General features: G+C 39.3%; 1 protein-coding gene across 1 annotated transcript in view; it reads right to left on the bottom strand.

Moving 5' to 3' along the window:
- Akap6 (A-kinase anchoring protein 6) overlaps nucleotides 1–25,601 on the bottom strand; it is a 443,673-nt gene that overhangs the window by 34,335 nt on the left and 383,737 nt on the right. Inside the window, 1 exon segment of the mRNA XM_051145949.1 lies at nucleotides 4,369–4,584. Coding sequence (XP_051001906.1) covers nucleotides 4,369–4,584 — 216 coding nt within the window.

The following is a 25,601-nucleotide window of genomic DNA, read 5'->3' as shown; positions in this document are numbered from 1 at the left end:
TCCTCAGATAGCTCCAAGTTGTAGAAAAACCTGGCTTTGTTTCCATCTTTATTCGACCTGCTGTCTCCAAATGAGTGTACCTTTGAAGTGGGAAACCAAGAAAGGGGTTGTCCACCAAAATCTTCCAAGCATGGAACAGGGATATGGCAGAATCTTTAAGTATGTTACTGGACATTTATTTGAAAAATGTCCAAGTATATTTCTGTAACACATTTGTAAACTAAAATCCTGTGACAGACAAAATGAACACTTTGTGTTAAGTGAACATGACAACACTATGCTATTGTTCCTTGGCTATACTTTGTGTAATATAAATAAAAAAAAAATTTGTGATTCAGAAAAGAGTGTTGATGCATGTTGTGTATACACTTAAAAATAATGTCGTCTTTGTTGATACTGGATGATATGCTTACCAATTTTTGTTGTATATCTAAGATCATCACCATGCTTTGATATGCACACATACAACGAAGTGAATACTATAATCAATAAAACTTGCGTATCCATAAGCTCAGAGTCAGTTTCTTTTGTGTGTAGCTGTGGCAAGATGCCTAAAACCTACTCTCTTAACACATGTCTAGTGTGCAAGGCAATATTATTAACTATATTCATCCTTTTATACATTCGATCTTTAGATTATTCATTCTACCATAATTGAAACTTTTGTGGTTTCTGATAGACCTCCTTCCATTTTCCCTGGTCCCCTGCCCCTGTAACCACTTTTCTGCTCTGCTGTTACTTTAAGATTCCACATGCAAATCAGATTGTCTATTATTTTTCTTTTACTGTCCACTTACTTAACGGCATGGGATGCCCTCTAGATTTGTTTACGTTGCTGTAAATGTCAGAATGTTCCTATAAAGGATGGATTTGAACATCCCAATATTCTTTGATTCATTCACCAGTGAATCATTCATCAGTTTCCATCCCGTGGTTCTGGTGGAAACTGTGGTGAAGAACATGGGCATACAGGCATGTTAATGAGGAGATGGCACATGCCCAGAACAGGAGTTGTTGGCTTATATAGTAATTATATTTTCAAATGCTTTGAGAATATCCATATCATTTCCCACAGGTGCAGCCACCAGCTTTCCCACCAGTGGTGAGCAGACTCAGCTTTTGTTGGTGCCATCTCCCCTTTTTGACAAGACTTGGACTGTGAAGGTAGGTCTTTGTATTTCACAATACCATTCATGTGTTCTGTCCACACTGAATTTCTGGCCTACCAGTTATTGAGACAAGATGGTGGAATCCCTGTCCAATACTCTGCTTTTCTTTTCTCTTCACAGGAATATAGATTTTCTGTGTGGTGGGTTTGTAAGATGGCCTAAACATCTAGACATGTCCTCTTACAGTAAATTGGAACTCCCATTGTAAAGACTGGCATCCTTTATACATTGTGGGTTTTTTTTTTGTTTTGTTCTGAAGTCTACTTTGTTTAATATTAATATACTCACTCTACACCTACTAGGTAGGCAATGTATGGTTGAGTTTACCCAATTTAGCAATTACATTCTTTTAAGTAGTTTTCAGTCAGTTTCATTCACAAAGACTATTGATGTAGCCACTTTAAATCTTCAGCTTGCCTGTCTGTTTCTTATTTTCTTCTTCTGTTTCTTATTTTCTTCTTCTTCTTTAAGCAGGGATCTAAAAAATGATGCTGCTTCATTGCCTTTTGTGTCTTACTCTAACTTTTTTGTTGTTGTTGTATTTTTTAAGGTGTAACCGCCACATACACATTTGATCTTATCATAGCCTCCCTTTAAAGAATGTTCTAGTACCTCACATAAAATAAAAAGAGCACAAAGCATCATGGCATTTCTGCTTCCCAGCCTTTGTGATGCTGTTGTTGTACATTCTATCCTCCATGCTATAAATCCTACCATGTGCTGCTATTATCTTGATTTAAACAGTCTATTAACACTTAAAGAGATTGAAATAATAGGGAAAGCGCTTCTCATTTACTCACAGTTATCATTTCTGTGTTCTTTATCCCTTTGTGCATATCCAGGCTTCTATTGGATGTAAGTTTTGTTTGGTTGATGGCCTTCCCTTCACATTTCCAGTAGTCTAGGTATGATGGCGATGGATGCCTTTGCTATAGATATTTCTAAACTATAGCTCTTGCCCTTTCGGAATGCCATTTGCTCCGTGAAGGAAACTCTAGGTTATTTTCTCACATTGCTACTTCACTTTCCTCTCCACCTTTTCTGTCTCCTGATTTCCACTGTTTTTGACAGAAAAGCTGGCAGTCACTCTTTGTAAGAAACTATCTCTCATCTCTCCTCCAGCCGCTGTGAAGGTGCTGCTGGGTCTTGTCAATTTGACCATCTCTACATCAGCTGGTTTTCCTGTTGCACCGCCAAATACCTGACAGACGCAACTTAAGGAAAAGAGGGCTTATTTTGGTTCATGGTTTGAGCACAGCCCGAGAAGGCAGGCATACCATGGAGGTAGGAGCTTGTGGTGATCACATTGTGTCCAAAGCAAAAAAGCAAAGAGCCATGCTAATGCTCTTTCATGCAGTCCAGGACCCAAGCCCAGGGAATGGTGCCACCCACAGTGGGTATGTCTTCTTACTTCAGTTAACCTAATCAAGATAACTTTCTGTAAGTATGCCCAGAGTCCCATCTCCCAGGTGACTTTAGATCCCGTCCACTTCACAACTGAGATGTCCCATCACAGTTAGTGACATTTCCTAATGTGACTGAACAGAAAGAGGACGATTTCTAGCGTCATAGAAGTACCACAAATTGTATTCTTTGATCTTTTCAGCATCCTCCTCCTGCAGGAGACCTCAAAAGATACCTCTGTTAGCTGGGAAGCTTCCTGCCTGTGGAGTTCTCTGTTCTCTGGCATCCTAAAGACTTACAGCAAATTAGCCATATTAGTTTCCCCAGATTGCATGTGGAGGCTAGAGGTTTCCCACAACTGAGAAAATAGACCCAGGAGTCTGGGAAAGCCTTATTACACAAGAAAAGGTTAAAAGTTAGCTTCTGTGTGTTCTCATGAAGGTAAAATACTCTTACAGAAATAAAATAATTCCTAAAGCATGACTCTCAGAAGTACAATTACTTCTTTTGCAAAAAGATGAAAACTTAGATTAACTATAGGAATGGCATATAGTTATACCAATGCATGTGCTTACTTACTCAGTAAATATTTGCCAAGGGCCCATGTATGCAAACTATATTGCAAGTTTTGGAAATATAGCAGTAGAAAGCTCTATGCACAATCAGGAAACGAGAGGAGCAGAGGTGTATGATGAACAAGTAAAGAGGCCACTTGCAGACATTTCAGTCTTGGCAAAGATCACTACCTGCATTACTGAAATACTGTGTGATTATAAAAGCAACTTATCCTCCTCGCTCAACAACAGAGACCCAAAGCAGAGAACACCCCCAATAAAACAATCCCATGTTCATTGCACTGTTAACCTCAATCCACTCTCCACTTTTCTAGAAAGTAAATCCAATGGCCTTGTTAAGAATAGAACTTGTGTTTATATGTGGAAACTATGATTATATATAAATATACATGCACACACACATATGTATATATGTATGTATATATGTGTATATATATGTATATATAGTCACCCAACTCTATACATGAATTTCATGTATGTAAGTCAAATATGAAAATTGGCCCTATAACTACTAGACACTAATGTCAAGGTCATTTCAGGAATATCCTCTTTCCAATGACAATTTATTTCACTAAAGAATATGAAGGCTTTCAGAGAAAATGTGTATTCTATATTATAAGATGACAACTTTTACTCTTATATGTTTCTTTCTCCTAGTAATTACTTCAAGCTGCACTCTCAAATCTGGCAAATTGTTAATGGGAATTGCTACCCCCTACTATGAACACTGCATTAAACTCTACGAAGAAGCTTGACAGTTCTCAGTAATCTATCAGAAGACACTTGAAGCAGGACCAGTGGGGACAGGTGCACACGTGGTGTTATTTCCTCATTAAAGGGAAAGATAAACAATAGATATTCAGCAATAAATAAAAACACAGCACACGCCGCTTCATGCACTCAGAGTATGAAGTTATCTCCTAGCAAAATATCCATGGAGCGTTGTGTGCTTGGTGAAAACGTTTGGTGAAGGAATACGTGAAAGAATTAATAACCTTAATGGTAAGGCTAACCACAATATACAATTTTTTAAAAAGACAATGAGATAATGCTAAAATGCATGACAGTAAAGTGAGTAGCTGTGTTACCATGAGTGGAGTTTTGGGTAGTGGATAGTTAGGCCTCCAGCTTGCATGGAAACTTTATCACGGACATATTGCCCAAGCACAGGGTTCTGTTTGTCAATAAGAGAGCTGATCCTGCTGGGAGAAGACACTCACGGATTCGTTTCCCATCTTCTTTTGTAACCGTGTTCGCCACTGGACAGCTTGCATGACGATGGCCTCCCACCGTCTCTCAAGGTTTACAATGATCAGCTGCATGGGCTGGTGGTCCGCATTCAGATTGCAGGTGTCCCGGTCATCCAGAAGGTGCTGGCACAACCTCAGAACGGAGGCCACTCCGCGACGCCGCTGCTTAATCTCATGGCAGAGGGACTGCAATACAGAAAAAGACCAGTCTGTGTGTGTCGGGGGGGGGGGGGGGAGGATGGAATTACTCCCGCCATGATTTCACATTGTAGGGATATGCTCAGCTTGGAACACTAGGACAAGGAAGAGACCTACGGTTTCCTTGAGATTGGAGGCCTGCTATACATAGTTGATGAATGTTAGGAATCTTAGGGGGTCTCTGTTTCCTCTCTCCTTTCCACTGGTTCATTTTTCCAGATCTTGTCTTGACACCTCAATATTAACAATTTCTCACATGGTTAAAAAAATCACTTAGGTCATATGAATTCCAGTCAAGCAAACTCAAAGGTATTGGTTCAAGGTCAAAAAAAACTACAATAACAAATAGAAAAATCTTCCCCCACAATGTAATTATTCTTATAAGTTTATACCTAGATTCTCTGGAGAGAAAAAGTTCAGTATTTTATTGGCAAAAAATAAGTAATATTGCAAAGAATTTCCATATGTAAACTCTATTATCTAAAAAAAAATTACGTGCAATGTTTCTCTTCCAATGCTTGATTAACAAAGCAATACTTTTCCAAAAACACATATCAAGATACTAGATATTACTGCACAATTTTCTGGTTGCTCTATTTCTTTTAATAGACACTCACACTATTTAAAACGAATATGCATGCATCAAAATAGCATTTTGCTCCCCGCTCCCAGAAGCATTTGTATTGCTGCACTGACCCTAAGCCGAACGATTGAAGCAAAAGTGTGGGTACACATGTCTAAAAATATTATATCCTTTCCTTGCCTACGGATAGTGTGTAAGCGATATTCTAATTCTCAGCCTGCAGGAGAAATGATGATTACACCCACAAACATCACTGCATTACTAATCTCCTTCTACTGCCACAATTGGACTGTTCTAACAGTTAACAGATTGCTTATTAATCAACAAGGGTAAACAAGACAATGCAATTTCATTTAGTGTGAGGGTTTTAATGCCTGAAAGTATTTGTGCTTAAAATGTTAATCTAGATAAGGCTTCATTAGAAGAAGTCTTAAAATGATTAAGTGCTGTTCACTGAATTGTGCATGGAGCAGGAGTAGTCGATCAGCAGGTGGACATTTCATACAGATGTTCCACTTACTGATATAATGCATGTTATATCCATTTAAATGACCCTAACTCGGTAATAGCTGGAATTCTATTATTTCTGTAATGAGAGAACCTGTACCTTTAATATTTCTGAATTTTAAATAAGGTGAATGAAAAATTCCCAAACCTCTATTTATGGCAAAATATGACTAGGAATTTTATTATTCACATCTTACCAGTGCAGCTGTTTCAGTTGGGTTTTCTGAACTAACCCTTATTTATTTTCCTAGTGTTCATTACTATTTTCCTGTATAACTCCTGATACCACCCTGAGCCTGACAAATTCCTTCACTGAGGCTATTCACCAGTTCAGCACTGAGGAGAGGAAACCCTCTAGACAAGCAAAGATAAACATGGAGCCTGGTAAAGCAATAATGCTGTGACCGTTTACTAGACCAGCTCTCCCAACTACCTCCTTAACCCCCAGACCCACCCCACCATGAGGCAGAGAGAGAGAGAGAGAGAGAGAGAGAGAGAGAGAGAGAGAGAGAGAGAGAGAGAGAGAGAGGGAGAGAGAGAGAGAGGAGGAAGAGGAGGAGAGAGAGAGAGAGAGAGAGAGAAGAAGAGAAGAAGAAGAAGAAGAAGAAGAAGAAGAAGAAGAAGAAGAAGAAGGAGGAGGAGGAGGAGGAGGAGGAGGAGGACAGGGAAGGGGAGGGGAGGGGAGAGCCAAGCACACACTTCAACTTATTCTCTTAATCTACAACTGTTAAGTCATCCAAATGATGAAGTCCACCTCATATCTACCAAATTTTGTTCCAGTATTGAATAACGCAAGAAAATAGTATGGTTATGGCCAATTTAAATTGGTTCAAATGAGACCTGCAGATGTGAAGATTGATGATATGGGTTTATGATCTGTGGTTCAGATGTTAAAAGAAGAGGGCTAAAAAATATCAGGATATTTTTAAAAATTAAATTAGATCCTGCAAACCTCTAAAGTTAAGTAGAATAATATAAATAAATATAATAAACTGCAGATCTATAAGCCAACAAAAAGTCTCAAAGTTCTCAGCTCATGCAAAAAATCACAATGAATGGCACCAGAAGAATGCGCAGCATTAGCTTAGGCCACATTTGCAAAGCAGCTCAGATGCCCTTCATTCACCTCACAGAGTCCTTGCATAGGGCATTTGAGGCTATGATGAGTTTTCATAAAAATTATTGACCATGATGTTTTGAAAGTGTCAAAAAATGTGTTGAATATCTACATAGCCATAGAATCTACATCTTAACACAAGCAAGTCAGTATAAACAGTACCTTCAAAACTACAAAAGGAAAGATGAGGAGATGGGTCAAAGCCTTTGCTTTGCAAGAATGAAAAACTGAGTTCAAATCCCTACCACCCAATTAAAAGTCAGGCATGGCTACACACACCTGTAATCCCCTCCCTTCCCTCACTGGAAGGTAGAGACAGGTAGTTCCTGAAAGCTCACTTACCAGCCAGCCTAGCTGAAGCTGCATTTGGGTGCAGAGAGACCCTGTCCCAAGGGATTTAGGCAGAGAAAAATAAAGACCTGATGACCTCTTCTGGCCACAGGCGCAAACATATGAGTTCATATGCCCTTGTGCTGATGTGTACTAACTATACACACACAATGTAACCCACATACAAATAATTTTATAAAATCTAAACTACAAAAGCAGGTACCATTAACATTTACTACCTGAGTTTTGCTTCCTCACAATTCTGTAGTTTTCACTTTAAATATCTAAAGGGTTTAGTCTACATTCTAGATTAAAATTTTTCCCATGTGAACTGTTCAAAAGAGAAGAAAACTAGAGAAATTTTGTACATAACACTTTTTCAATATTCTTTTATACCTAGATATAGTTGATAACATTCTCCTACATAAATGTGTTTCCCTGACAACCATCAGAATGTGTTTATTTATAATCACACATACCAAATAAAACCAGTACTTTGCTGGCAACAGTCCTTAGAATCAGCATTCTACATTATTTTTTATAATAAGCTGAGATGCACATTCTCCATATGTACTGAGAAATGTTAAAAATAAATAATGGGAACAAATGATTATTATTATCTTTTGCCTTGGGTTTTAGAGAAACAATCCTTAAAAACAGAAACTGCAGCTGAGTAGGTAAGGCACAGAACAGGACGAGCATCCCTCCATGACCTCCTCAGGTCTGTACTGTGTCGTCCACTTGTTGAGCCTTCTTTCAGTAATAGAGGATTGCACACTGGGCAAGTTGCTGGTCCTTCCCTCAGGAGCTAAGAGTCTAGTACAGTACCGTGTATGTGTGTGTGTGTGTGTGTGTGTGTGTGTGTGTGTGTGTATGTGTGTGTATGTGTGCGTGAGAGAGAGAGACAGAGACAGAGACACAGAGACACAGAGAGACAGAAGCATAGAGACAGAGAAAGAGAGAGAGACAGACAGAGACAGAGACAGAGACAGAGACTAACTTAACTGAACTGGGTGCAAGCACATTGCTACTGGGAGTTCATATATCATTAAGGAAATGGCAGTGGTCCAGGATGAGTGATGGTAGTTATAAGGGTAGAGAGCCTAGAGGCATGTCAAGGTGGAACAGAAACAAGATAATAAGGAGTGTTTACTGTGTTGGGGGAAATCAAGCAGTGAAGTAGCAGGCAGGAAGCAGCTTTTCTTCTGCATCTATGAACTGCCAATCTGATTTTCAAGTCACTGATGGCAGGACACAAGATTTGTGGAGGGAAATGTTTGGTTTTGTACATCTGACTTAATCAGCTTTTTGATGTTTCACCCATTCATATTAGTGAGTCAAATATGATTTTAAGAAACTTCTCTTTTTCTTTTGTGGTCCTGAGAATTCTCCCAGAGCCTCACAAACGAGCGTGCTACCACTGTCCACCAAGCCTGAAAGCACATTCTTCATTGGCTTCTGACTCTTAGCCGCAATGAAGGGAAGAGCTGCAATGCCAATGCTTTGTCCATCACCATGTTAAACATTTGCTTAAATAAAAACATAGTGCATAAAAAATAATGTTCACTTGTATGTACCCATTCTTGACGTCAAACAAGTATTCTCTACCTCACAAAATGCAAATGAGTGAAGGCAAATATGCAATAAATAAGAGATCAAGCATAATTATTACAAGGAGCTACAATACTAGAAACACATCCTAAATAAAGAAATACGAGAAAGGGGAAGAGAAATAGTTTTAAAATACCCAAACTAAGCATATGTTGAACACAGAGAAGCAAATCCATCTGGAGAAATTCTAAAGCATTTGATCTTCAGTATGTCTCACATAATTTATTTTATTTTATTCTACATGTTAACTGTCTGAGCTACATATTGTAGTGCTAGATCATCTGTTAAAATGAAGAGTTATGAAGCAATGATCCTCATAAAGGTGAACATTTAACAAAATATAGTATGTTTTGCACGTGACACACTCAGTGCTGAGGAAACACTCTGCATGTATGACATTTGGCTGCCTTCAACCTAGTATGAAAGAAACCACAGAATGAAAAAAAGAACAGCAACACACAGGTACATTCTAGTTTAAATACCATCAGCAGAGCAGACCTCTTTCTGACAATTTCCTATACTTCTGTCTATGTTACTTTCATTTTTTTTATTCTTTACATTTTACCATTTTGATTTCATGGAGTACTGATTTTGTGATATGTAGTATTGTTTTTCGAGAGCAGAGGTCTTCAGAGTGTGACTTCCAGATCGAAAAGTCTTTGTATCACCTGGGGAACTGCAGATTCATCCCAGTCAACTGGTGTATGCATGTAATCCCAGATAGTCAGGAGGCTGGGGCAAGGGCTGGTAAGTTTCGGGTCAGCCCAAAATAATGACTTCCAGGCCAGCTGGGACTAGAGGGCTAGGTAGTGTTTCCAGGAAAGAATTAAAACAAAGCTAGCCGGTGTATTCTTTGCTATAGCTCACAGCTTTATGAATTGGGGACTCTGGGGCGAGGCCCAGTCAGCCACGGGTTACCAAACCCTTACAAGCAATGTCATCCTGAAGTCTGAAAACACTATTATACACAAAGCAGATTAAAACCTGAAAATGAGAGAGTCCACTTGGGTAGATTATTTTTAGACGCATAAAAATCCAAGTCCTAAATTCTAATTTAAACCAACAGTGTTGGTCTCTGCTTCATTCTAGATAATAATTAGGGAAGAAAGTTTGGCAAAGGCCACGTGGGTGATACGTATTACAGCGGTAAGCACTCAGTGGGTACCAGTTATGGACCAAACATTGTACTGTCCATCACAGGATTAACATTGGCAAGTGACAGGCATGCAACAAGACGCCGTACCTCTTAGGAGCTTACAATGTGGCTGATCCCTCAGGGAGAGAGATGTAAATACAAGGCAACGCTTTCGGATAAGACCTCATCCACCAAGATGTGGTGAGTTTAAGGAATGCGAGAGCATGCGTTTTGTGCATGCCTATGTGCCAGGACTCATAGGCTGCATTATCACTCAAAGCTGGCACTTGGCCTGGGGGACAGTGAAGAAGGTCGTCCCCAGCTGGAAGAGACCCACTCGGATTCACAGAACTAGAATGAGGCTTCTGAAGGTTGAAAAGTGAAGGAGAGGACAGACATCATAGAAGAAAAGTGGAAAACTTGGCCACGGTTTCGAAAATCTAGGAGTTAATGTACTGTATTGTTATAATAATTACTAAAGTTTCCATCTATCCACCCACCCAGTGAATTTCTGGAGGGCCTCCTGCATGCCAAGTGCTCTTCTCAGTGATAAATACAGCAATATACAAGGTGCGCACTTTCTTCCCATAAAGTTTATGTGCTAATTTGTCTATGTGTGATGTAAGAGACTGAAAATAGAAGTAATCACATGCAAAATTATCAAAAAATAAGAACCGCACAATATGATCATTTCTAGTCCCATCCATTTGTCCACAAATTTCAGGATTTCCTTGTTTTTAATAGCTGAGTAGTATTCCATGGTGTAAATGTACCACAGTTTCTTTATCCATTCTTCAACTGAGGGACATTTAGACTGTTTCCAGGTTCTGGCTATTATGAATAAGGCTGCTATGAACATGGTTGAGCATATGTCCTTGTTGTGTGGTGGAGCATTTTTCTGGGTATATTCCAAGGAGTGGAAAAGCTGGGTCTTGAGGAAGCCCTTTTCCCATTTTTCTGAGAAAGCATCAGATAGATTTCCAAAGTGGTTGTACAAGTTTGCATTCCCACCAGCAATAAAGGAGTGTTCCTCTTTCTCCACATTCTTGCCATCATGTGGTATCACTTGAATTTTAGAAAGACTTACATGGTATATACTCACTTATAATTGGGCACTAGCCCAAAAGAAATGTCCCACGAAAGTCTTCAGTTACCAGGAGATTGGGATAGATGTGAGGACATCCTACTGAGACTTTAGGTAAGAGAAATATAGGAGATAGGGAAATAGAAGGATCCAGAAGGTCCTAGAAACCTACAAGAAGAACATCGTGATAGGTGGATTGGGTCCCAGGGGTATCTGCTCAAACTATTGCACTAACCAAGGACAATACAATAGTAAACACCGAACCCCTACTCTGATCTACCCAATGGACAGGGCATTCTCCACAGTTATATGGAGAGTAGGGACTAACTCTGACATGAACTCTGGTGCCCCATATTTGACCACCTCCCCTTGGTGGGGAGGCCTGATGGCACTCAAAGAAAGAATAAGCAGGCTACCAAGATGAGAGGGGATCATCAATAAAGGCTCTCTGAGGAGATAGCATCCTACAGTAGGTTCAGATATAAAAGCAAAATGTAATTTAATGTTCTGATGTTGCAAGTCTTGAGATAATGTTTAAATCAAGAATAACTTATACCATAACAGGCCTAACTTGGTGGCTGGTAAGATGGCTTACCAGCTCAAAGCAGCTCCCATACAAGCCTGATGACTTAGGTTAAACTCTGGAACCCTTGATGAAAGTTGAGAACCCACTCCCAACATTATCCTTTGACATTCACATCCAAGTCTTGTCATGAGACACACACACACACACACACACACACACACACACACACACACACACACACACACACACACACACACATGCTTCACACACTCATATCACAGACATACATACACTGACAATGATGAATACAAACACTAAAAAGTTTATTTTGTGATTACATAGACAGCTTACAGTTTGGGAATTTATTATTATTATACAACCCTGGGTCAGTGAAGGACCAATCTACTTAGAAATGCCAGGGTTTTAAACAGTTTGCTTTTTAAACAGTTTATTGGGGGTAGAGTTATTAATACAGATTATAATCTTCATTCAACAGATTAGACATTTTCTCTAGGATAAAAATAATGCAGGCCAATTTTAAGATAGGCCTCCTACTTCTAGAAATATCATAAAATATAAACAGAAAAGAATACAGAGAAGCCTGGATCTTGGAGAAAAGTTGAGACAAATGTGGAAAATGGAGACTATTCATTAAATATAATTATTGTAATGATACAGTTCTTATGTGGCTTATGAAACTGTCACATACAACACTGATAGCACTAGTAGAAAAATGGGAGATCTGACTTGCAGGTGACAATGACATACTACACCAAATAATCCTGTTGATCATACGAATCTAATAAATATAAAATAAAAGCAATGCCATATTCTATTCAACTATTTTTACCTATAGTCACTTGAATATAAAATAATATTCATTGATATTGCTCATCAATTGTTTGAGTACTATGCTTTACAGCATTTTGTGGGTTATTTCCCCTAATCTCATGTATCAATGACTAATTTATGTGCATTTTTAACCTCTGTCCTTCTCTCTCTCCCTCTCGCTTCTCTCTCTCCTCTTTCCTCTCTCCTCTCTCCTTTTTCTGATTCTCTGTCTCTCTGTCTCTCCATGTCTCTCCTCTCTTCTCTCTCTGTCTCTCTCTCATTCTGTCTCTCTTGGTCTCTGTCTATCTGTGTGTCTCTCTCCGTTTTTCTCTGTGTCTCTCTTTGTCTCTGTCTCTCTCTGTGTGTGTTTGTGTGTGTTTGTGTGTGTGTTTCTATGCGTATACTACTGTATGTACATGAAGGTCTAAGGACAACCTGCTGGAATCGGTTTTTCCTCCCACCATGTTTGTTCAGGGGATTACACTCAGATCAGCAGGCTTGACAATAACCACCTTTTCTGTGGTAGATGGAACTGAAAACTGATTCAGGAAAAACACTGATATTTAAGAAGAAAGCTTGTAAGGTCTCTACATCAGCTCATAAGATATCTATATTTCCAAACTATTCTTCTCTAGTTTTCTTTTTTCTTTCCATTTTCAAAATTTTTTTATTTAAGTAATTTATTCAGATTACATCTCAATTGTTACCCCCTCACTTCTATCCTCCTGTTCCCCCCTCCCTCATTCTTTCATCCTATTCCCCTCCCCTAGGTCTGTGACAGAAGGGGACCTCCTCCCCTACTATATGATCACAGTCTATCAGGTCTCTTCCTGGTAGCCTGCTTATTCTTCCTCTGAGTGTCACCAGATATCCCAGGCAAGGGAAAGTGGTCAAATAGGGGGCACCAGAGTTCATGTTGAAGTCAGTCCCTGCTCTTTACACAATTGTGGAGAATGTGGTGTCCATTGACTAGATCTGGATAGGGGTTCTAGGTTTACTGTATGCATTGTCCCTGGTTGATCTTACCAACAGTAATTTACAGATTCAATGCAATACCTATCAAAATACCTACACAATTTTATAAAGGCATTGAAAGATCAATTCTCAATTTCATATGGGAAAAAAAACCCAGAATAGATAAAACAACCCTGTACAATAAAAGATCCTCTGGAGGAAACTCCATACCCAATCTCAAGCTGTACTATAGAGCAACAGTAATTGAAACAGCATGCAACTGGCACAGCAACAGGCTGGTTGATCAGTGGAATCGAATCGAAGACCCAGAAATGAATCCACACACATATGGTCACTTGGTTTTTGACAAAGAAGCCAAATCCATTCAATGGAAAAAGGATAGCATCTTCAACAAATGGTGCTGACTGGATATCTATGTGTAGAAAGATGTAAGGAGATCCATATTTATCACCATGCACAAAACTCAAGTCTAAGTGGATTAAAAACCTCAACATAAAACCAGAGACACTAAATCTGTTAGAAAAAAAGTGGGGAAGAGTCTGGAACGCATTGGCACAGGAGACAACTTCCTGAATGGAACTCCAACAGCCCAGGCTCTAAAGTCAACAGTTATTAAATGAGACCTCATGAGGCTGAGAAGCTTCTGGAAAGGCAGAAGACACTGTCAACAAAACAAAGCAACAGCCTACTGACTGGGAAAATATCTTCACCAACCCTACATCTGACAAAGAGCTAATATCCAAAATATGTAAAGAGTTTGATAAATTAAACACCAACAAAACAAATAACCCAATTATGAAATGGGGCTCAGAACTAAACAGAATTCTCCACAGAGGAAGATTGAATGGCTTAGGAACACCTAAAGAAATGCTCAACATCCTTAGTCATCAGAGAAATGCAAATCAAAATGACTCTGAGATTGCATCTTACACCCATCAGAATGGCTAAGATCAAAAACTCAAGTGACAGCATATGCTGGCAAGGATGTGGAGAAAGGGGAACACTCCTTCATTGCTGGTGGGAGTACAAACTATTATAACCACTTTGGAAAACTATCTGGCACTTTCTCAGAAAATTGGGAATAGGGCTATCTCAAGACCCAGCTATTCCTGTCCTTGGAATATACCCACAAGAATGCTCTATCACACAACAAAGACATATGTTTAACCATGTTCATAGCAGCCTTATTCATATTAGCCAGAACCTGGAAACAACCTATATGTCCCTCTGTTGAAGAATGGCTAAAGAAACTGTGGTACATTTACACTATGGAATACTACCTTCTCTAGATTTTCAATCAGAAGTAGCTACAAGCACAAAGCTATTGTTAAGAGAGGCAATAACCTCAAAGTTTTAGAAGTCTAATCTGCTCATTCAGAAGCCTTCAAATGCATAAAAATGTGTGAACTATACTATATTTGCATCTAGGATGGTTTTGATACACATCATTAATTGAACAAATATGTATGAAACGTCTGTTATAATGGACTCTGTTTAAGTGTCTGAGATCTGCCAGTGAACCGAGCAGACAACTCCTTCTTGATTCTTGGACTTTGTATTCTGTTTCATAGTGGGAGTACTTCATTTTCTGAGAAAGATGCATATTACACAGATGATGAAGAAAAGACTAAACAACGATCAAAATGTCCTTTAGATAAATGATTGTCAGCGTTCACAAAGGGTCAATAGTTCTTTGAGTCCTGATAGCTCCACCTTGGCCAAATGTCTGTATGTATGTGTATATATATATATATATATTATATATATATATATATATCTATATATATATATATATATATCATATAAATCTCACAAGTAGGAATTCACATCCCAGAAGTACAAATAATTATCCAAAGCACACAAAATTTAAAGCTTTGCAAATGGCATATGACTAATGGTTTACATATTTTAATAAAATAAGTGATGTCTAAGTATTTTAACAGATTGCAAATTTTTCAAACAGTGTTAGCTAATATAGGGAGCCAAGCTCAGTTGCAAACTCTGGGATTTAATCTATATTGAAGCTAAATATTCTATAAGCATGCAATGGAGTGCAAAAAATAGCAATTGAAAAATGACATGATTAAATGGCACGACATGCAATCATTTGCTCTCAATTACATCAATGTTTCTTCTTCACTTCTAGGAGGCAGGCAGAAATATTGTTTTTTAAATGCCTCTATTAAATTGGTCACCAATAGTAAAATAGATGAGAGTCCTAATAAGCTCATTTGCATAACATACACCATGTACCAAAAAACTCTTCTTGCCCAACAGTTCTGCTCATGGATTTGTCCCCTGCTTGTCACAAGTCTGTGCTACATTAGCAGTTTTTAAAAGCATAATACTGCCTTCAGGACCATTGGTAGAAAAATGTTTATGAAACTTTTCTAGTTAACCCTTGGCAGGATCCTTATTGCTAATTATGGAAAAGGTATTGATATAATATCTTGGCTGTCACATTCAATTATGGTGATGGGAGAAGCAGAATCTTGGTCTGACATTTTGGAAATATCATCTAATTGCAAGTCAGAAACAGAGAATGACAGTTTTAAGTAGATTATAACTCCTTTCAAAATAGCAAAGTGGTTTGTTTAATATAAAAGTTAGATTTTAAAAATAGTACTAAAGCCTTCTAAATTAGTTCACCAAGCACATCTCTACCAGCTCCTTGGAGAGGAGCTGTGTGGTGTGCCAAAAGAGTGAACAGAGTGTTGAAATTATATTTGCTAATTTCAGTTGAGATTCACAAACTGATCCATTTCTTAGAACAATATAAAATAAAAATATTTCCAGTAACTACTCTTATTTTTGAGAAAACTCATCTTTTCTCTGCTCCTTCACCTGCCCAATATAAAAGGCAGTGGTGGCCTCAGCCAGGGCCTTCCTTTTCAGCCTGAACATGGTCTCAAATGGCCATGCTGTCTAGTCTGCTCACTAATCAGTCTCAATCACTAAGGGTCACCAGGGGGAATTATTACTGCTGTGGCTTCTTGGAGATCCTTGGATGGATAGTGTTATTAAGCCTTAAACAAATATGCATAGTTATGTTTAATAAACTGTGCTTTCATTTGTTATAAAATATATTAATTTTAGTTAGAAGGGGCCATCTCTATTCCTCTTAAGTTTTTATAGATCAAACTATTACAAGCATTCCAAAAAATGCTAGCCCTCGCTGTGCTATCCCATGAACGCTGCTGGTCTTCCTATGTGACATTCTTTAATTTCTTTGTTACTTTCTCTGCACTAGGTTAAGCACTTTTTAAATATGTTTGTTTTTAGAATAAAATTCAGTAGTTGTGTATTTAGTTCATAGTCACATGCAATTAGTAATATGTTATAAACCTCCTTTTCTAAATTAAAAACACTATTAAAATTCTAGACATACAAAACAATATGAAGATTAAGTTACTCTAAAGGAAACTGTAATAGCTTACAGATTGCCTGTATCATTACTAAAATGCTAGTATCTATTACAGAGTCTCCCTGGAATAAAGAATGCACTTTTGGCAATAATCTTTTAAAAACATGTCCATTATTGTTAAGATGCTAAGCTATTCTGCAATTACAGAGAGGAAACTTTTAGCAACTGGGGAAAGAGTACAGGGTGCAGATGAAACTTAGCCATTAGAGCACCAAGCACAGTTTCCTAAACTCCACAGTCACTCCTTCATACGTAGAGAGGGAGTAATTATAATAGATTTTTACGTGATTGTATTTTGAAATCTATTTACAAGGCCCCCTGTCACATTGATTCTGGATGGATGGAGATGATTCTCGTCCCTGTTTTCTGTTGGTCCCAGCTACCTGAAATCGTCTCTTCTTCATAATAGATCCTTAGATCAAAAGATACCCAAGGCAGTCTGGAGGGAAAGGAGGAGTGTGGCACGTTACAATGCAATACACCCACTTAGCAAAAATCTAGGATGGAAGGTCATCATAAAACCCATATGCAAAGAATGACATCAGGAAGGAATGCTGGCAAATGGTTGACATTCTTAGGGATAACATGGAACACACTGGCCATCAGACTCATGAGAGATATGTTAGACTATTTACTTTGATTCTGACTTAGCCCCAAGGCACAGTATTTTCCTCACTTCCATTCATATGACGGTATCACACCCTACTTTTCAGACTTAACTGTGGCTTCTTAGGACACCCCTGGACTCACCACAGACTTAGCCTTAAGTTGAAGTACAACATCTAGGAACTGATGTTTTAGGGAAACAGTCCTGTTATTCCAGAATCCTGCTGGTAGGAAATAAAAGGATTTAAGAACTCTAATGTTAAAACAAGAAAGGAGCAAGAGTCGAGCTAGGGAGAAAACACCTCTAATGAAGGGAAAAATAGTGCTGGGGAGAAAAAAACTCCACAATAGGAAATCCCCTTCTTTACTCAGTCATCTTTGACCAGCAGAGACAGAAGCACAGGCAGCATGAGTAGACTTTAGGCTCCCCACTTTATTTTACCCACTTTATTTTAGCACATTTAAGTTAAACAGAACATTTTCCATGTGAGCTTGGACTACTTCTAACTCATTTCTTAGCTTTTTGCTTTGCATCTAATGTGGAAACCCAGTGCATTCTTTTTTAATTTTTTTTAAAACCAGTTTTCACTTTTCACAGATACTCAGTAATACCAACTACACTCTTGAGATCGTTTGGAAATATTTAACTCATAAGTAAAACCAAACCATGATTCCACCACTGTATAAGATAGTAGAGAGATGGTAAGTTTTACCTAACTTGTACATTACTGTGATAATTTTTTAGTTAAAAAATACATCCCAGAACCTTGTGAAAAGAAAACATAAGAACTACATTATTTTCCTTCACAGCTAAAACAAGTAGAGTGCAGAAATCTGGAAACGTCTGCTAAATAAAGCTAATCTTTCTTTTAAAAGAATCTACTTTCTTCTCTTTCGGGAAGAGATACCACATATCTTGCCTGCATGCTCCCCAAGACCTAAATATACAGGGACCGTCCTCCAAATGAGGTGCAAGATGTGATTCCATTTGACATTTTGGCTGCAAGACAGAGCATCAGTTGTCTAACCACAAAGGGGGTTTAGTTTAACATTTGAGAAGCCATTTGAAATGAGGAAGAAATCACATCTGGGGCTAGTCTCCTAGTCCAACAAAAACCAATTTTGTCACCTTAAGTAAACCACGAAATATGCCCACTCGATAGTCTGCCTCTTAAAGGTAACTCTCCTTTAGCTTCTAACATCTTCTGGCACCAGATATTATAAAACCTTACACTCAGGAAAAATATACTATGGTGGCTTAAAATGACTTTGAAAATATTATAAAATAAACTTTGAATATGTATCAAATAGATTATGAGGTAGTCGTAATTATTCCTGCTGACTCATAAAGGTATTATAATATTAATTTCTTTCACTATTATTCTGCCCTTATTATTTCCACTGCTGTCTAGTTTTATGTCAATTTGGCACAAGCTAGAGCTCTTTAGAAGAGGGATTCTCAGTTGAGAAAATACCTCCACAGACTGACTCATGGGCAAGCCTGGAGGGCATTTTCTTGATTGATGATTGATATGGGAGAGCCCAGCCCACAGTAGGCTGTGTCACCTGTGGGCTGGGGAGGCTGGTAAGAAAGCAGGCTGAGCAAGCTGTGCAGAGGATGTCAGCAAGCAATGCTCAACCATGGCTTCTGCTTCAGGCCTCCAGATTTCTGCCCTGCTTGAGTTTCTGCACTGATTTCCCTAAGCAGTGGACTGACACCTGGAGATAGAAGGCGACGTAACCCCTTTGCTCATGCCTTAGTCATTTTTCTACTGCTGCAATATAACACCATGACCAAGGCAAATTATAAAAGAAAGCATTGTCTTACAGCTTCAGATGTTTAGAGTTCATGGCCGTCATGGCAGCAGGTAGGGGGATAGGACCAGAGTAGTTGCTGAGAGCTAACATCTTGATCCACAAGCATGCGGTTGAACCTCAAAGCCCATTCCAATAGCTGGGTCACAAGTCCTTATTCTTCTCAAACAGTTTTGCCAAGTGTCTGAGGTAGCAAATGTTCAGTCTCATGAGCTTATAAGGGCCAGGCCGTTGTCATGCAAACTACCACACTTTACTTCCTGCATCCAATAGGCTTTTACCCATGGGATCCTGTAGAACTCATTTAGTACAACTACAAAAGTCCCTGTATTTTTTTTTTCAGTTTCAAAATTCAAAGTCTTTTCTGAGAATAAAGGGAATCTGTTAACTATAATTCCTATAACAATAAAAGATAAATAAAACAAACCACACACTACCAACATACAGTGGCACAGAACACACACTACCAATCCAAAGGGGAGAGAAAGGGGCATAGTGAGGAAAAGCTGGACCAAAACAAAATCAGAACTCATCAGGGCAAACCCTAAATCCTGTAGTTCTGTGTCTGATGTCTCAGATGGCTCTTCCTTCCCACGGTCTCCCTTAGGATGGCTTTACTCCTTGTCTGTAGCTCTGCCTGCTAAGTTTCTCTTAGCTTTGGCAGCTCCAACATCTTGGGGTCTCCAGTGCATGATAGGCCTCATCTCCACAGCTTCAGCAGTAGGCACCTATTCCAGGCCTCCATGCATGGAATCCCTTGACACACACCTGGCCCAAGAGGAAGATTCCATAACCGCTTTCCACTTGTATCACTCACGACTCGAAAGCCAGAACTTCAGGGCTGATGCTCCAAGTTCAGCTGTCTGCTTGAAGTGGAAGCTGGCCGTCTCCTTGAGTTACATTTGCCCAAGCATTTTTTGTTGTTGTTGTTGAACAAGTTTACCTTTTTAGAAGACATAAAGCTTAGCTGGGTTGGGGGCCTTATCCTGAGGGCGCCATTCCACTTATTTGATTTGGAATCAGCTTTCTCTTTATCTCATTGAGCATAAGCCTTGGCACCAACATTGAATTTCACCTGGCTTTTTTTCCTCCTAAAATTGTACCATTTGTATTTGCGTAAGGCAGGGCAGAATCAGTATTAGGCTGTCTTGGAATCTCCTCTCTCAATGAAACTAGTTTTTAGAAAACAACAACAACAACAACAAGACTTTCAATTTAATTTCAGGCAAATTTTTAGATAAGAGCAGAAAGCATCCAGAATTTCCGCCAAAATAGCACCAGGATGGCCTCTATCAGAGTTACTGATATTGTTTCCCTCTGAAACTTCTTAAACTGGGACTCCAAAGCCCACATCACTCTCTTCCAAGTTCCTACTAGGATGACTCATTAAGCCATGCGTACAGCATTGAACAGCTTTCTTATTCCAAAGGTGGAAAGTCTTCCACGTCCCTCGAAAGAAGCAGCACAGCACAGTCAGGCCTGTTACAATAACAGCCAACTTTTTGATAGCAACTTTTCCAACTGATACCAACTAAGAGAAATCTTAGCAATTTCCCTACTGTCATGATAAAGCGCCATGGCCAAGGCAATTTATAGACGGAAGAGTGTATTGGAGGCTTACAGATTCAGAGGCATCGTGGCAGGGAGCATGGCAGCAGGCAGTAGGCTGGAGAAGAATTGGAGAGCTTACATCTTGATCCAAAAGCAAGAGGCAGAGAGAAGAAAGTGGGAAGGGCATAGTTTTTGAAATCTCAAAACCTACCCCCCAGTGCTATGCCTTCTCCAACAAATCCACACCTCCTAATCCTTCCTAAACAGTTCCATCCACTAGCGACCAAGTATTCATGTGAGCCTATGGGGACCATTCTCACTCAAACCATCACCACACCTCCCCAAGTTGCCTTTGGCCATGGTATTGTATCACAACAATAGAAACCCACGTAGCATGTGCACATTGCAGCCATCCCTATGAGCCATCCCTTGATAGCTTGAGATTCTGTACATTATGATCATATTCTAGACTCTAAATAGCTTCACAGTGAAAGTCATTTGCCTAAGCAAAGTGCACATGGTTGAAAAACTTTAACTTCCATCGTTGTGTTGCAAAGGCTCTGAAGTTTGTCGCAGTGGCATCTTATTGAGAATTAGGATGACATGGTTGAATGGATACTCATTGGCTTTCTTGATGTTCTTAGCAGACGAAGGACTGGATGCATAGTGAAGTGTCCCTCCAATTCTCAAGCGTCATAAAGGATGTTTTAGAACAGAAAGACAAACGCAGCTCAGATGTCAAGCCACTTCCTAATCTATGACTCTCAGAGGAGATTGCAGCCGGAGACATAGCATTCTAGTTTTACAGAAGCCTCATGAAATCAAATTCCAAAAAAGGGAAGCAAAATCTTATTGGAGAAGAGAATGTGGTATTCTAAATGTACAGTGTGCACTTTAGGATTAATCAGCATTTTAGAGTATCAGTAAAAATTAAGAAAAAATTAAGCTTTTCTTTTTTCTTTTTTTTTTTAGATAGGAATAATGATTTATGCCTCAGCTCTATCTCAGCAACGTTTAGGAAGGATTAATGAGCTAATGTCTGCAAAGCTCTTTAAGTGTCTCGTATGGAGCTGCAACACAAACACAAGGTGAAAAATGAGAGCATATTCTATACTGGAGTGGGCTCTCGAGAGTACAGCCCCCTGAAAAGGAGAGGCTGTGGAGGGGCGTGATGGTAAAGCTCTGAGTTTTGATGTCAAGGGAACCTCGATGTGGTGTCATATGTTTACTTCCTCTTAAAGTGGCATTCAGTAGCAGTAATATGCATTTATAAATTTCTCATTAATCATTATGTCCTTTGTGAAGATCATTTTTATTTCCATTTGTCAAATCAGATAGGCTTGTTATGCATACTTCACAAAAAATAAAGCAATTTGAATATTGCAGAAACACAAGTGATGATCCATAAAACCACTGGTTTGGAGCTGTTGGATTGAGGCCTGGGCTGGAACTGAGGAGATGCAGGCTTCCATGTGGCTCTGGCTGTCGGCTCCTGCGTGAGTCATTGACTGCATCAGATGCTTGGTTTCCCTCTTTGGCACGAGGCACAGAGATGGCTGATCTTAGCTCTCACTCAAGGGGGAAGCACTATAGCTCACTCTGCCCTTGTTGCAGAATTACTGACTTCAAGGTATCAATGACAGTGTCGTGAAATAAAATCAAGGTTGTTCCTACTCTGAAAAGCAGATGCTGTAGTGTGTTGTTAACTCATAGCTTAAATAAAAAGTAAGTACACAGAACGACCAGGAATTTCCTTCCTTTTTTTTTTTTTTTTTTTTTTTTTTTTTTTTTTTTAGGATTCTGCACATGCGCATGCCATTCTGTCCTGCATCCCTGCTTTACTACAGATCTCAATGTACAGTTACTTATATGGGAGGGGAAAGGGGTCTTGGAAGGGCAAGCGAGGATAATTGGGACAAAAACAAATATCAGTTTTTTCTCATATGCGGAACTTAGACATAAATGGACTAAAAATATAAATAAAGAAACAATGTAGACTGGAACTATTCAGGGTAGGGAGGGACCAGAGGATGACCAAGAAGGGCCATGAAGGACAAAGAAGAGCCAAGCACAATGACAGACGTATGAATACACCATGAAGATACCCATTATATTGTGTACTCACTAAAAAAATAATTTTAAAAAATGAAGCATCTGTGGGGAAGTGGGAATGAATGTGGGAGGAGTTAGGGGAGGTGTGGGGCAAATATAACATATTGTGGTCATTTGAATAAGAGTGAACCCCATGGTTGAAAGCTTTGTCATCCAGGAGGAGCACAATTTGGAATGGATTAGGAGGTGTGGCCTTCTTGGACAAAGCATGTCATTGAGGGTGGGCTTTGAGGTTTCAAAAGCTCATTCCAGGTCCAGTGTCTGTCTTCCTGTCTGTCTGTTTTTCTGTATATATCTATATCTGTCTCTGTCTTTCTCTCTATCTCTCTCTCCTTCTCTCTTGCTGCTGCCTACAGATCCAGATGTAGAGCTCTCAGCTCCTTCTCCAGCACCATGTCTGCCTGCGTGCCGCCATGCTGAGAATGGACTAACCCTCTGAAACTATGAGCCAGCCCCAATTGAAGGCTTTCTTTTATAATAGTTACCATGGTCCGGGTGTCTCTTTACAGTAATAGAACACTGACTAAGACAAATACATTTCATGAAATTCTCAAAGAATTAATAAAAAAATTTAAAAGAAAAATCCAAAACTAGGGAAACAGACAGTCACTTATTCTATAAATTTCCCTGCCTACCACCATGAGAACATTTACCTCCCAGAGACGTCCTCAGTACATACTCATAGCATGTTAATGGCTACCAAATCATAGGACAGATGTCATTCACCCGGCCTGCTTACTTGTCTGCATCCCACCGTAGACCACGTGTTATATGATCTAAGACAAGCACTGATTGTTCACAAAAGTCTGTCTAGTACCAAAGACAGTACTTGACATATGCATTTGCTTAAGAAAAGGGTGTTCAATAAATGAAAAAAAAAAAATCTCCATTCACACTTTCAGAATAATCTTCAACTAATTTTTATTTCCAAACACCAGAATCCCTTCACTCTGAAACGCATTCTGTCATTGTTAGAAAGTGAGTTTTTGTTAAAGAATGTATTTATCATTTAAAGAGGAATATAAAATTGGTCTATAACACACACGGGGGCGGGGGTGGGGAGAGGGGAGGAGTAGGGACAGTTTCTTTTGGCCAGCACAGTCTTCCCCTAACCATAGCCAATACATCACAGAGAAGCACTGTGTGCTGGGGGAAAGTGAAGTCAACTTGCTATCCTGAGACTTTTAGAGCTCACAGCCCCTGGAACCGGTTTGTCCCTAGAACCCCAGACCACAGGAAGGCCCTCAGAGTTCAGCCTCTAGGACCTCTCCAGTGTCACCATGCCATACATACACTCAGCTCCGTGTCAGCACCAGAGGCCCTAGACAAACCTCCTGTCACTCTAGTCTCAGAGAGGTACCTTAGGACATAGATTTTAGGCCGACCTATGCCTAGACTAGCTCTTTTAGCCTAGGCTCCATATTAGCTCCATGGTCTCATGTATGCTGACTCAGCATCCAGACGAGTGCTTGTGAAAATAAGTCCTAGCTGATGACCAAGGCCTTAGGTGTCAATGGACTCAGGATCCAGGCTTACTCTAGCAGACTTTGGGTCTTAGTCTAGCCTGGTCTACCCCAGTATTCTAGCTCTAGGTTTCTCTCAGTGAATCCATGTGACAGGACGACTCTGGGATTAGGTGGACCCAATGGACTCTGGGTCCAGGATGTTTCCACAGCTCTGGGTTCAGCGCAGCCAGGCTAACTTTCATAGGGTCACAAGGCTCCTGAGTCTGCATGGACTCAGTTCCAGGTATAACCTGACATTAGGGACTTAGACTCCAGAAACAAAAGCCTCAGAGTGTAATACCAATACAGTCACCTTACTTTAAACACTACAGGAAGTTCAAATTAAGACTGAAAGATGGTAGCAAGACTAAAACATATGAGGGTATAAAATCTGCTATAAAGCTTAGCATATACTCAAATTAGGAATACATACTTTGGTAACTCATAATTCACTTCTAACTCTAATATAAAAGTTACAAGACTACAGTTAAATATTACTATAGCTACAATGATTTGGTAATTAATAAGTAATTATGGAAAGATATAAATTGTGACATTTTAAGAAACATTAAATATTAGTCTTTTCTGTCAAACATTAAAACTTTTGTTTAAGAGGAGATATTTAAATCTTTTTATTTCCCACTCACTTTGTAGAACTTTTATGAAAATGATTTCATGCCCCACACTATGAAATGCCTTTACCATGCTGCACTCTCTGCTGACTGATGTGGCCAGCTCCTTCCCTTTGAATTGATTCTTTTGAGACTAGCCAATCATAAAAGACTTTGAGGTAGGACTCCAGCAGTGAGGAAAAGACACCATCACCATCTGCCTTCAAATAAGCACTAAGTCCCTGCCCCTGTGATCTCACTCTTCCCTCCTGTGAGTAGGGTGCCCTTCTGACCAGAGTTTTGTCCTGTTGACACACTGTAATTAGAATGGTAGTCTCTCCTTTTGTAACATTGAACTTACTTCTTTCTTTATTTTTTCTGAATTTATTTCTAACAACATAAAATGTGAAAGAATGTAAAATGTGTAATTTCTTCCATGGGAACAAAGTTATTATCTTCAAGTAGACTGCTATAACTGAGATGTCTATCTGAACCTTATGCCAACAGCAAAGAAAAACCCATAGTAGGCATAAAAGACAAAGAGAAGGGAATCCATGCAAACTGTTACAAAAATAGCATCACAAACGAAGACAACAAGAAAGGATGGGCAAAGGAGCTACAAAACAATAAAACACACACACACACACACACACACACACACACACACACAGTATCAGTGAAT

Source organism: Acomys russatus, chromosome 1 (assembly GCF_903995435.1).
Source record: "Acomys russatus chromosome 1, mAcoRus1.1, whole genome shotgun sequence".
In the NCBI taxonomy this organism is placed as follows: domain Eukaryota; kingdom Metazoa; phylum Chordata; class Mammalia; order Rodentia; family Muridae; genus Acomys; species Acomys russatus.
This window is presented reverse-complemented; position numbering and strand designations above follow the sequence as displayed.